At 32.9% G+C, this 14,801-nt stretch overlaps 1 protein-coding gene across 1 annotated transcript; it reads right to left on the bottom strand.

Moving 5' to 3' along the window:
* Window positions 1–4,404: 4,404 nt before the first annotated feature.
* On the bottom strand, window positions 4,405–10,915 carry LOC107823080 (putative E3 ubiquitin-protein ligase XBOS32). Its single transcript, XM_016649676.2, has 10 exons — window positions 9,709–10,915; window positions 9,533–9,592; window positions 9,176–9,247; window positions 8,854–9,029; window positions 8,600–8,760; window positions 7,203–7,261; window positions 7,058–7,104; window positions 5,826–5,966; window positions 5,600–5,691; window positions 4,405–5,143 (listed from the first exon to the last, which is right to left on the bottom strand). The coding sequence occupies exons 1-10, from the start codon at window positions 9,925–9,927 to the stop codon at window positions 4,629–4,631; spliced, it is 1,542 nt and encodes a 513-aa protein (XP_016505162.1). The 5' UTR covers window positions 9,928–10,915; the 3' UTR covers window positions 4,405–4,628.
* Between the last annotated feature and the right edge of the window lie 3,886 nt (window positions 10,916–14,801).

Raw genomic sequence — 14,801 nt, 5'->3', positions numbered from 1 at the left:
ATCATTGCATCAGTGGCGGAGCCACCTTATAGGAAGGGGTGTTCGCGAAAAAAATTTATTGTGTAGTTAGGTAAAAAATAAATTATATATAAATATACTATGTATTGACTCCCCTTAATTTTCTAATATGTTTATTTTTATATATTTTGACACGCCTTAACAAAAATTCTGGCTCCACCACTGCCTTACATAATCCACCGACAAAGGGCCCTTGTTGAATTTACCAATTTCGCCATTAAAATACACATAAAAAAGACATGCATGCAAATGAATTTTCTTAAACAATTCAAAGGAGTTGCGTAGTAAGGATGGTCAACAGTAGTATTAATTAGTGTAGTAGTACTACTTTTACTATTGTGAGATACTGCTAGAACCTATACTATAGTCTTATTCACATATGCCATCATGCATGGGATCCTCTCATAAATGAATTTAAATTTTGTATATTGACAGTGTAAAAATATTTTATTGTATTGAATTAATTAAAAAGTAATTACAAGTAATTTATTCATATTTTGTGGAATTAGTAAATTTCAGAAAAGTTTAAGTTATACACTGTCAGTATAAGAAATCATTTATCCTAAGAGGTTATTACTTAAAGAATATCTACAGCTAAATCTCCTAAGTACGAGATCGTAATCTTGAAAATAAGATAAATTTTGCCGCAACATATAAAGATAATCCGATGGTGCATTAACTGAAACTCATCTCAAACTATAAGCCAAGTAACTTTTACTAATTGTACATATAAATTTTATTACACTAGTAGTGAGGAGTGATGTAGCAAACCTCAATTTATCGATACCACCACGACTGTAAGTAAAAAATCCTACTTAATTTCTTGCATTGAACGGGAACTTAACACTTTATATTAAATGCAGCTAACAAAGATTATGGTGACATGCTAAGTACTCGTCCGTCCTTAACCGAGGTCTCGATATCGAACCTTAAATATGGAATCGTCTTTGTTATGGAGTGTTTTTGCTCCTGATGTGAGACTTTCTGACACGAATCTGTATTTAATCGGGCATATGCGAATATATATATATATATATATATATATATATATATATATATATATATATATTGAATGCATGCCATGTCATTGTACCAAGCTAGCTACTCAACCTTTTGATGAGTAAAACAGGGAAAATCCGAGTCCCCATAGCAAATGAGCATTGGCAATTGGGGTTTGCTAACTTTTGCTGGTTTCTTCAGTTAGCTTCTTATTCTCTGCTGACTTCTCTCTATTCATATTTAGCGTAAGTTAGAAGGTAAAAGATGTGTTGACAGAAAGAGAGATAGTACTGCAACTCTACTTACAAGTGATAGCTTCTGCCTCGTTTTGTCACTTTTTATTTACTTTAATTTCTTGCACTCATTGAGTTTTTCTGCACTTTCTGAGGACCCCCACAACCCCAAATCCATATTTACTTCGCTCACGTGGATCAAGGGCAAGAAAACAGTATATAAAAATTGTAATTTTAAAAAAAAAAATAGAATTTGGAGTTAAGTTGAAAAATGATATTTGAAATTTGAATTATGTTTGGACATGCATTACACTTGAAAAAATATTGAAGTGTGAGCAGGGAAAGAGAAATTTCCTGAAAATTTTGAAAAAGTAGTATGATTTTTGAAAATCTCATTTTCAAAATTTTTTCAATAAATTATAAAATTTTACGGACAAACACATTTTTTTTAAAAAAAAAAAATTATGGACAAACGGGGCCTAGTTTGCCGGGATAAATTTTTTGTATTTGTAAATGGGAAAATTGACTATATATATTTGTATTATTAGTGCAGTGTAATCAGATCATTATGTTATTTTTCAAGTTTAAAATTGCAACTAAAAGCCATCAAGCCGACTAAAGTCTAACCGTCATATATAATAACCGACTCCATAAAATAGTTATTGTGAAGGAAAGTAAAGGGTAGTTCGGTGTATAAATTCAAGGGGATGTGATGTAAGTAGCCTAACAATGTAAATATCAGTACATGATTTCACGGATGAACGGGGCAAGAGAAATAAACAACACTGATAAAACAAAGAATCTTGTAAGGAATTGACGATATGAATAATATTTACTCAATCAGACTACTTATTAGGTGATTATAAGTAAGTCTTTAGGATAAGTAATTGGTAACTTGATAAATATAAAATAACTTACTATCACATGTTAAGTTATTTCATAAAAAATCTGAATATTATAGTGCATATAACTTAAATCCTAATATAAATACGTAGCAATTGTAGTTAGGAGTCGTTTAGTAGGATGCATTAGATAAAATAATGCATGCATTAGTTTTTGGTATTATTAATCCCTTGTTTGATACACTTTTTCAACCTAGGTATTACTAATGCAAGTATTAGTTATACAACTTATTTGGTATTATCCTACGTATAACTGATTAATACATAGCAAACCATGGTATTAGCAATACCAAGGCTATTAATGCATGCATTAGCATGGATAAAGATAAAATTATCCTTAAAGTCCCTTGAAACTAAAGAATATAGTGGGGATTTTTGTAACCAACTAATTTTCTTAAAAATTATGCAATGCAATTTAATTTTTAATACACCATATCAAACAGTGGATAAGAAACACTCTCGACATACTAATGTTTGCATTACTAACTCATGCGACATTTCTAATCCTTGCATTACGAATACGCTTTATTCAACACTATTCTTATATATACACCTTACCAAACGACCCCTTATTTTCTTTATTCTAGTCAGGGGCGGAAATAGAGCTTCGGTAACGAGTTCGGCCGAACCCAATAACTTTAGTGCAAATAATATATTTATTTTAAGAAATTCATTGAATAGGTATAATTCTTACTTTAGAAGTCAGTAACATAAAATACTAGAATGCCAAACACAATAACATTAAATCCCTCCTCTAATCCTAGTTGCATGCATGTGGCTTTGCCTCTAGGGTATACGAAGAGGGATTATCAGAATCTCATTTACTACGTATCAGTTTTCTCATTGATAAACAAATATTGTACTTTCATTTTTCCTTCTCTATATAAACACCATCTATCTCTTCATATCAATCAATCTTATCCCATTTCTATCACTTCACAACATACCATTCAAGTCCAAATAACACCATGTATTCTAATTTTCTCCTATTTGTCTTTTCCTTAGCTTATTATTTTTCTTCTTCAATTAATACACTTATAATTCATCCATTTTCTTGTTTGGAACGAGACAAGTATTCATGTTTTTTGAAAAGTTTCAAGAAAAATGATTCTCCGATAACCAAACGACTATAGGTCTTTGTTGGTGCTATCCTCGCTGAGCTTGCGTTTTTATTTTCTTTGTTGTCTCATCTTATTTTTCTTTTCTTTTTCTTGACCTTGCAAGGCTTTTCTTTTGACGTTCCTGATTTATTTTCTTTTTTTGTAATTTTTGTGCAGTTCAAATTTCCCACCTTTTCTTTTTTTAGCTATTTCTCCTGAGCTTGAACCTTGAAGTCTTCCGCAACTCTTGTGATATATGAAAAAGAAAATATATAACTGAGTTTTTAGTGTTGGGTAACTATTATAGAAGAATGATTATATGAGAGATTGAGCCTGTTCATTTTCTCATCTTGTTACTTTTTTTCTTTTTTACCTAACTTATGGCTAAGCAAATAATACTACTTGTATCAAGAAATTGATCTTATTAATGTACTCTAATTTGGAGCTGTTAATTAATATTGTGACCGATGCAGTTGGCTGTTTCATACAAGAAAAACAAGTGAAACAGTGATGGCAAAACCAGATATAGCAATTCTGCCAATTAGAGGCAGTTTTCCTTTTTTGAATTTATTATAAGTATCATTTCATATCTTTATGTTTTTTGGTTTTCATCCAAAAATCGATATATGTATTGTGGCCCAGACTAATCCGAACCGCATTGATACCCGACTAATAAGAATTTGCATTGCATAACAACATTAATTGCATTGCATAACAACATTAAAGGAGAAAACGCTTCCTACCGTATTGGAATAATTTTTATTCATTTTTGCGTTTAGTAAGTATAATTTACACATAATTATATTTTTTGGTTCTTATCTGGTGTCCGATACCTATATTGGGGCTTGACTGATTCGGACTTTGTTAGGGCCCGACTAATTAAAATTCATGTTACATAAGGACATTATAGAGGAAAGTACTCTTTACTCTTGAACCTGAGAATTTTTTAGTATATGCCAATTCACTCGAATGGTTAAAAAAAATATGTATAATTTTTTTAGTACATTTCCAAGAAAACACACTTATCCAAAAAAAACATCGTCGTTAATCACAACAAAATTTACTAAAAACATAATTAATACCCAAAAAAACTCGAAAATATTAAAAGAAAATATAAATTGGTGAGACAGAGAGAGGCACATACAGGAGAGCTTCAATAAATACCATCCCAGAATTCTTTTCCTTTTCACTTATATAACATATATGTTACTTATTTACAAGCCAAACTTCATATAGATGAAACATTTCAATTACATTTAGTGGACATAAGGTATAGAAACAAAAGTTCATTTGAAAAAAAAAGAAGGGAAAAACCTGTAAATTAAGTTTGAAATAAATAGTTGAATAGGCATGTATAGACCTAATCCATGCACCCTTCAGCAGCTGCTTCCAGTTTCTACAGATTGGCTGAAGGAACACAACCATCTTCTAGCTTCAACGTTTGACGTTGATCGCCTAAAGCTGGATCTTGAACATCGAGTCAGATGTTCTCGTTCAGCGGTTATTGGAACTAAAGACGGACTTGTGTCCGACGTTCCCATACAAAGGCCAGGGCTGAATTTCAAGGCCGGGAATTTTTGACAGCTTAATGAGCGGAAGGAAGAGCCAAGTGGGGAGAATCGAGAGCAATATAAATCCGGCTTGCAAAATGGCGTTTCCAATGTAGTTGGTTCTTGTCCATCAGCTGTACATGCACAGAACGGCAATGATAGGCTTGTTCTCGCTGCTTCCTTGATGATTGGCGTTGTATCCGCCAGCTTAATGAATGAAACGATGCCATGTCGGCATAAAGGGCAGGGAATCGAGCCCGGAGGACCATGTGCCGCGGTTGAGGTGCTGCTGGTGGAACATAGGTACAACGCACAGCGTGTGCAGAACTCATGAAAACAACCTGTAGAACATAGAAGCATTAGATACTGCAGCAACTAGACTGACATATTGGTTACGACAATGCTAACGACGATGAAATGCTACTTCCTCCTTTTCATTTTATATGGCAGAGTTTGATTGAACATGGAGTTTAAGAAAGAAAAAAAGTCTTTTGGCATATACCAAATGTACCCTTAAAACTTGTGATCTTAAACATGTCGTGATATTTCTATGACTATAAGGGGTCGTTTGGTAGGAAAGAAGTTATCCCAGGATTAATTATCCCGAGATTAGTTATTCCACCTTTCCATGGAAATAAAAAAATACTACAATCCCGGGATTAATTATACCGCAGTTTTCTACCAATCAAACATAGGATAAACTTTTCTTAAATTTAGTCCCGGGATTAATTATTTCTTATCCCTCGTACCAAACGAGCCCTAAGAGTATGTTATTAAGTGTAAAATGAAAGACATACCCTCTGCAGCGACTGCACACTTCCTTTCCAGACAAACAACACAAGGATCTAAACAAGTTGATGGCGAATCATTTGTTCTCCATCCACATTCTCTGCAGAATATGATAAACGAGAGAAGTTATTTTCAGCATTCTTAATAGAAAGGAAAATAAGATGAAATGTGCCATTGTTAGTGTCATATATAATTTATGCATGTGCATCAGCGAGTCCGACCAATATTGCTCACCTAGCAATCTTCACTATACTCATAAGAGGGAGGCATAAGAACGGTGAAGGAAGAGGACGTGGTTGCCTTTCTGGACGAGCACTTAAAATTTCCTCGAGCCCATCTCTATGCCATGATCGAGCAACCATCAATGGGGTCCACCTTAAAGCATGTAAAGGAAAATATTCAAGTTAGATGAATTATCTAAGGAATGATAGAATTACTAAAAGAGTTGCCATACGAGAATAAGACAATATTTATCTGTTTCAATAATTCAGCGCCCAAACAAGATTGCCTTTCTTAAGCTCTCCATCGATTTACAATGTTAATATCTTTTCCTTTCGTCTTTGGCTATTCTGGAATACAAGATGTCTTAAAGGGAACAAGGTTCATTTATTATCTGGTCAGTACTTTGGAGAATTCAGTCACAAGCTTATCTAGGATATGTGGTTGTATCTACTTGTATATCAAATAGTAGGGCAGCCCGGTGCTCTAAGCTCCCGCTATGTGGGGGGTTCGGGGAGGGGCCGGACCACAAGGATCTATTGTACGCAGCTTTACCCTGCATTTCTGCAAGAGGCTATTTCCACGGTATATCATCAAATAGTACTGCTAGGAAAAAGTTTATCACATCTAGTCGTAAAAAAACCACATTATGGTGAAATAATAAAAATTGGGACAGAGGTACATGGTCTCACTCTAGCACATTCCAAATTCTATTTCTGCAAAACTACACAGCATGAAAAAGATAACCAAATCAAACTGACACTAAACCTCAAAGTTCAGAAAGACATAAATACAATAGGGATCTTTTAGTTGCTGAATGACAAATCAAATAGCAGCAAGACAGTAATGGACTTGCTAAAGTTGACCTAAGATATTTATAGTATCCTTCAACTATCAAAGAAATCTATCAGTATCTGGAGATTCATAACAACTACTGTAGTCACATCCACTTCTTGCATGAAAAGAATGCAAAGAACTCTATTTCGCAAAGATCACCAGCATCGCAGCCTTAAACTGAATATAATATGTTTGAGAAAACATAGACAAACTTGCGTACTTCTCTAAAAGAGCGAAGCAAAATAAGTGATAATGTCCTCCACGACTAATGAGCTGAAACAAATGTGGTTGAAGATTCCAGAATGCAGAATAGTCCATTAGAATTAACACGGAGAACAAGTATGCACAAGTAAAGAGAGCTTTCTTCTAGTAAATTTCAAAGATGTTAAAATGATGTAAAGATATCATACCCATTCGCATTTTCTGCGTTGAGACTCGCACCCCTGGCAATTAAAAGCTGAAAGTTGGGATACAAAATGACAAATCACAACTTCAGAACTTGCACCAAGTATACCAGCAAAATAAAAAAGAAAAGCATAAAGAAGAGAAACACACCTGACAACACTGAGCATTCCCGCCACATGCAGCATAATGAAGTGGTGTACTTCCTGCACCTGCAAGGTAAAGAATTACCTTTTAGAAAAGAGAAAAAAAAGATGATATCAACTCTGCTTCTTGATTCATGGCGTGAAGCCTCCTCTAAATTGTAGGCGCAATTGCACTCAAAGTCTTGTTGAGAATATTTCAGTCAACATTCTCAAAGACTAGTTGAGCACCTGTAATTGCACTCTTTATCTGCACTAATGATTTTTATTTTTGGAAACCTTTTTCTCCCTTATTAACAAACTATACAGAAAACAAGTCGCATTGATGAGATAACGTCCGACCTAGGACTAAATGATAGCATCTAGTCTGTTTGTGCAATATAGAATTTCTTTTACATAGTTTTATTTTGATAATCGTGGTGTCCGGGCCTGAACAACAACAATAAACCTAGTGTAATTTTTATCTTTTCCGAACCGATGGTCTACCGGAAACAGCCTCTCTGCCTTCTTGGAGGTAGGGGTAAGGTCTGCGTACACTCTACCCTCCCCGGACTCCACTAGTGGGATTATACTGGGTTGTTGTTGTTGTTGTGGTGGTGTCCGGGCCAGCTTCCACGCACCTTGACTAATTCCATAGGATACCTGCTACCTCCCACCAGCAACACATACCAGGTAGTTCTATCCACCAAGACTTGGATAGATGGGAAGAAATCACATAGTTTTCTTTTACAATGGTACTGGACATGATTGTAAAGGAATAGGGTATAGTGTACACAAAACCAGCCAAGAAAACAACAACAATAAACCCAGTGTAATCCCACATAGTGGGGTTAAGGAGGGTAGTGTGTACGCAGACCTTACCCCTACCTCGTGGAGATAGAGAGGTTGTTTCCAACAGCCAACCAAGAAAACAGAAAAATGAAAATCAGTAGAATCTTGTCCAAGTAAATTATCAAAAAGTAGGTAATACGAGTAGAACAAATCCAGAAGAAAACAAAAAAGTTTAGAAAGTATAAGTGACTTCAAACACTTCTTCAGACTACCTGAACCAGGCAGTGCCTCAGATAGGCATCGGCGAAAAATGGAATACAACTTGACATAGTTGTTGATAGAAAAAATAAAATAGAAAAATTGGGTTTAGATTCTGGTTATCTTGTATCTGCATCTCTAGTACTTCATTCTGCAAGCTATCAAGTAACATATGAGATCGATGACCTAAGGTCTCTCTCTCTCTCTCTCAAATATGATAACAAGAACAAGAGACAGTTAGCAGTTGTTCTCCTTGAGCTACAACAATCTTTTACTTTCTTTTGTTGAGGGGTTGGGGGGTTACACAAATGTATTAGGGCATTCAAGAGATCAATTTGATACAAGGGTTACTAGACAGAACTCGGAAAGTTGTCTCACCTATCAAATCAATTGTAGTCCCATCTTCCACAGTAACCTTAGTGACGGAAGCCCCTAAGTCCAAGAGTAGCTGCAGACTTTCAACATGGCCGTTCAGCGCTGCCATATGAAGGGCAGTAATGCCACCATCGGCAGGTCTATTGATCACCTCATGCAGTGCACTGGAGATAGCACAACGAACTTCAGGTTAATACATTTAATAGATGCAGGTGATGACAAGAAATCAAATGGAAAAGTTTAAATAAGGGATTTACAAGTCATCAAATTCTTGTATAGAGTCCTCATTTCTCGATCTCTTTCTCATGACATTACAGAAATTAGGAATGCTTGGAATATAATCAGCAAGGAGAAGCCGTATACATCGGGAATGTCCATTCAGAGCAGCTAAATGAAGTGCCGTACCTCCATTGAGATAATCAGCCCTATGAATCTAAAATCCAATAGAAACTGTAAGCTTGTGATGAATCTTGACACGCTGCCGCTACTCTAGAAAACTAGTAAAAAGTTGAAATTTCACAAGGAAAGAACATTCTTAATACTTCAAAGCGAATATACCGCAACAATAAACTATCATACATTGGCTTTGAAAAGAATGAGACTCTGAACAACTTCCCAGTGACCATACTGACACGCTTGCATCAACGCAGTCTGTTAACCATAAGACAAAATACTAGTTTCAATCAACTAACAAGTATAAGATACAAACTAAAAAAGGGGAGCCCTGGCGTAACTGGTAAAGTTGCTGCCATGTGATCAGGAGGTCACGGGTTCAAGCCGTGGAAACAACCTCTTGCAGAAATGCAGGGTAAGGCTGCGTACAATAGACCCTTGTGGTCCGACCCTTCCCCGGACCCAGCGCTAAGCGGGACTAAGTGCACCGGGCTGCCCTTTTTTTTAAGTATAAGATACAAAATAAAGGAGAATAAGATCTACCTGCCCCCGGTAGTTTCTGAGATTGATGTCAACTCCAGACTCAAGCAAGAGAGTAACAATCTGATACGACAACGAACACTCAAATGATTGATTTGCATACAAATTCACTAAGTGTTGACTTAAACTATATAACCATCAATTTCAAAGAAAACTCAATTTTTAACTTCATATCCTACCTCATGATGTCCTTGGGCGGCAGAGTAATGGAGGGGTGAATTTCGAACACCAAATGTCGAATACCTCACTAAGCGAGGATTATACTCCAGTAAAGCCTTGGCTTCTTGGAGATCACCATCTCTAGCAGCAGAAACTAATCGCTCGCCCGACGCAGAACATCCGAATGAATTCCCAACAAGGCTCAAAAATCGCATAGTTTTCGGATATCGTTCGGGCATGATGTTAGCAGTAGATAAAGACCATTTGTACCTTGTAACTCCAACTAAATCCTAAAACTGGGAATTCGGTTGCTGTATTTACACAATGATCCTTAAACTATCCGAATCGTCATCATCATCATATAAAGAAATTCCTTCCTTACTAACAAACTAATAATAACCTCACAACCAAACTTTCCTTACACATAATTTCAATCTCAATTTGTCTAAACAATCAGAATCTCAATCTTATATTAAAATCCAATGAACCCCTTTTCAACACCTCAAACCAATATGCTTTCTGACTTGATCAATCAACCAATTAAATATACAACTTTTTCTATATATACAGAATATGATAGGTACAATCTTGATAGTGACCAATTTCGACAATAATAATGATAAAAATCAAGACTTTGTCAACTTGAGGTAAAAAAAGGAAATACCTGAGCTGGCTGAAACCATAAAAATCAAATCTTTAACCACTTAAACAACAATCAAGTTATTAACTTTTCACCTTTTGTTGATCCAAAATGTCACAAATTCAAGATTCTCAAATGCCCCACATCACAAATTTGCTGCATAATCTAAGAAACTCCAAATTTTCCAAAATCTGAGGCAAAAATTTTCCAGGAAAATACCAAGATTGAAACTTTTCACCAAGAATGGCCCCAGATCACAATAATTTTGCAGAAATAACCAAATGGGAACATAAAGAACCTCAAATTCCTTGATGGGGTTCACCAAAAATACAATCTTTAGCAAATACCCATGTCCAAATTTTCACCTGAAGGAACAAAAATGGCAAATATCTTCAAAATAAGAGACTCTCAAAAGAAGAATTTTGCAGAAATGACCTAATGGGAAAATTGAGAGCCTCAAGTTCCCAAATGGGGTTCACGTAAATGACATTATTTTGATGTTTCACAAATACCAAGAAAGTCAGAAAGACAATGATCTACCAAGAATCTCTCCTTTTTCCTTTATATTTTTATTTTTTGGATAAAACAATAAACTTTTAACACCCAATGTGCTTAAATGTAGGTAATAGTTAGGGGTCGTTTGGTTGGTAAATGAATAACTAAAAAAGATAATACACCCTTCATTTCAATTTATGTAAATATATTTCCTTTTAAATCTATACCAAAAAGAATGATCTATTTTCATATTTGAAAAACAAAATTATCTTTACATAATAATTTATAGTCATACAAAATATATATGTCTCATTTTACACCATAAGTTCAAAAGTCTTCATTTTTCTTTTAAAATTCGTTGCCAATCAAATATGTTGTTCACATGAATTGAAATAGAGGGAGTATATTATTTGATTGACGTTATTAAATAATATTAAATTAATTAAGAATCTATATATTAGTTTATGCAAGATAAAATAAAAATAAAAATACATGTGTTAGTAATATATTAATTAAAGTATTTAAAGATAAAAGTATACTTTTAGACTATTTAATTTATGTATGAAATACATTCATTATTAATCACTTCGTAACAATATGTTCACTATTTTTCATCAAATGATAATTTATACATTATCTCTTACATTACTTATCTCAGCAATACTATTCTTTGCATAACTTATAGACCAAACGATTCCTATATATATATATACATATCTTATTTCTAAACAAAAGGATCCCTTATAAGTACATGTTGAGTTTATTTTTTAGAAGTATATTTTGAGTAGTAAAAATTTGATTAAAAGTGGGGACAAGCAAATATGTGGAAGACCTCAAACTCAAAACCAAAAACATGCCTGCAACAAAGGCGTGTACTTCATCATTGGTTTGTTTGGATTAATGGCAGTCAATATTTGGTAGTAGTAGTTATTTTGCCTTTGCTTTTTGTCTAAATAATTTATATATTTATTTATTTATTTATATTTGATGGAGGAGGCCTAGGGAAGAGACTAATTGATGAGTGCGGGATATTACACATTTAACCTATAAGATTATAAGGGGTTGTTTGGTTGGAAAAGAAGTTATTTCGGGAATATAATGATGAGATTATAATACAGGAATAACAGTAACCATACTATTTAGTTGTTATAATTTTATTGGTAAATACTTAATTCATTGGATTAAAAATTGAATATATAGCGTATAATATAAAGCATGCGTTCGGTGTATACAGAATAAGTTAAAATTAAAATTTTTATTTCAATTTTAACCTTGGATCTTTTAAAGAACTTTTGGGGAAGAGTCTTGGGAACAACATTTTTATTATTTTATTTTATCCTGAGATAATAATCTCATCCTCAATATGTGATAGAATAATGTTATAATTGTGGTAAATTACTAAGAAGATTGTTAATCAGCCAAAGTGGGATAAAATAATCATTTATCTAATCCAGTGATTATTATCTCTTATTTCACCAACCAAACAACCTATCTTCCATTCCAATTTATATATAGTTTCACTCAATATAGAGTTTAATTAATGATTTTAAACGTGTTATAACGTTGATATAACAATTATAAAACCTATTACTAAGGATAAACATGAAGTTTAAAGTCAAATATTTCTAAATATAAAAATATGTCAAAGTTTTTAATGTGTTAGAGTAATCTACTATTGAGCGAGCATTAATTGGGTTGCTATTCTCAACTCAATTTTATTTATTTTATATTACTTTCTTTTTTTATTATTCTTTTGGGCGTGAGGATGGCATGAGATATAGAAAAGAAGGAAAAAGGAAAGTCGGAATTGTCACGTCTTACTCAATTATTAGATTTATTTCAAGTTTTTAGTTGACTTTCATTCTTCTTCTATTCCTTTGTTTTCTTTATTTAATTTAACTCGGAATGAGGAGTTTGCATGAATAGTCAGGGAAGTAATTTTTGACGGTCTGAAATCTTTTACAGTCAATTCTCTATATAATAATCTCATTTGTTCCGATATTTTTTGATAGTTATAGTGAAATATTGTTATATATGACATATATTATAACATTACCTAAATATCGATTCCGAGAAAATTTGATTATTATAGTGAATGGTTATTAGATAAAGATACGGTTATAGAGATGTCTGACTGCATTTAAGTGGTAGAAAAAGAGATAAATTATTAGGCTTAACTTCGCCTCCCATTTATCGTCTTATTAATTCTTCTTGCCTTCATTTTGACTTCATATCAAGGTTTCTTAGAACCTTGTATCACTAATCAAAGACGATATCTGGTATTTATATTGGGGTCCAATTACATATTGGGGTCCAATTACATATGAATTCACATTGGATAGTAAGACACTATCTAACAAAGACGACTTTATACAACAGAGTTCGAACTCAATGCATTTGATTAAAGATGAAAAATATTTAATACCCCACCGCAACTCTCGTTAGTGAATCATATAGGTGTTATGTACTTTATTTTTCTCCTTTCCCTACTTTTTCGGAGATCTTTACACAAATAGCTGGTTATACTCATTGTTTATTTTTTCTAGCTGTATACATAGTTTATACATTAATTATACATAATTATACACATATAATATATAAATTATGTATATATTATACCTCCACCGACTATTTTTAATTTAAATAGTTGGGTGAGCGGCTATTTGGGTTAACTCCTATCGACTAAGATTTGCACTCCATAAAATTTTATTAACCTTTTTCTCGTAAAGTTTATGATAAGAAATCATATCCTAACAAATAGAATAAACGGCAAAGGGCCAAATATACCCCTCTAATTTCGAAAATAGTCTAAAAATACCTCTCGTTATACTATTGGGTTATTTATACCCCTGTAGTTATACTTTGGGTTCAAATATGCCCCTCATTTAAACGGAGGGACACGTGTCATCGTCCTCTTAGTCAATTCTAAATATCTCCTAATTAATTAAAAAGACTCATTATCCATACCCGAAAAATATTTTTTTTTTTTGTAAAAACTAGAAAAAAATAAAAAAATATTTTTACTAAAAACTGAAAAAAACGAAAATACTTTTTTTTCCAGTTTTTACAAAAAACTGCTTTAAAAATGAATTTTTTTTTCTAAAATAATATTTTTGTAAAAACTGGAACGAAAAAACTGAAAAGCAATTTTCTAAAGCAATTAAAAACTGAAAAAAAACTGAAATATTTTTAACTAAAAACTGGAAAAAAATATTTATTTTTTCAGTTTTTACAAAAACACTGCTTTAGAAATTTGCTTTTTAGTTTTTTTTTTCCAGTTTTTACAAAAATATTATTTTAGAAAATATTTTTCAGCTTTTTTAAAGCAGTTTTTTTTTGTAAAAGCAGTTTTTCAGTTTTTAGTAAAAAAAAAAATCAGTTTTTTTTAAAAAAATGCTTTAAAAAAATTGATTTTCAGATTTTTGTTTTTTCAAAATCATTGTTTTAGAAAATATTGTTCAGTTTTTTCTAAAGCAAATGTTTTTGTAAAAACTGAAAAAAAAAAATTCGTTTTTTTCAGTTTTTATTAAAACTAATTTCAGTTTTTTTCCAGTTAAAATTGCTTTTCGGGTATGATTAATGTGTGTTTTTAATTAATTAGAAGATATTTAGAATTGACCAACAGGACGATGACACGTGTCCCTCCGTTTAAATGAGGGGTATATTTGAACCCAAAGTATGACTGAAGAGGTATAAATAACCCAATAGGCAATAGTATAACGAGTGATATTCTTAGACCATTTTCGAAAGTAGAGGGATATATTTGCCCTTTGCCGTAGAATAAATCTTCAAAGGCTAGATTAAAGATTTAAGGGCTGTTGCCTAGCTATTGTGGGGCAGGTTTTCACTTGGAATATTTAGTGCTGCTGATTTTTTTTTGTTTAATGATGTTATCAATAGTTATTAAACAGTTCATTTGGAAAATAGGATTTAATTATAAACTTCTGAATAATATATGGCATCGTTGCAAATCATGCT

Source organism: Nicotiana tabacum, chromosome 18 (assembly GCF_000715075.1).
Source record: "Nicotiana tabacum cultivar K326 chromosome 18, ASM71507v2, whole genome shotgun sequence".
Lineage (NCBI taxonomy): Eukaryota > Viridiplantae > Streptophyta > Magnoliopsida > Solanales > Solanaceae > Nicotiana > Nicotiana tabacum.
This window is presented reverse-complemented; position numbering and strand designations above follow the sequence as displayed.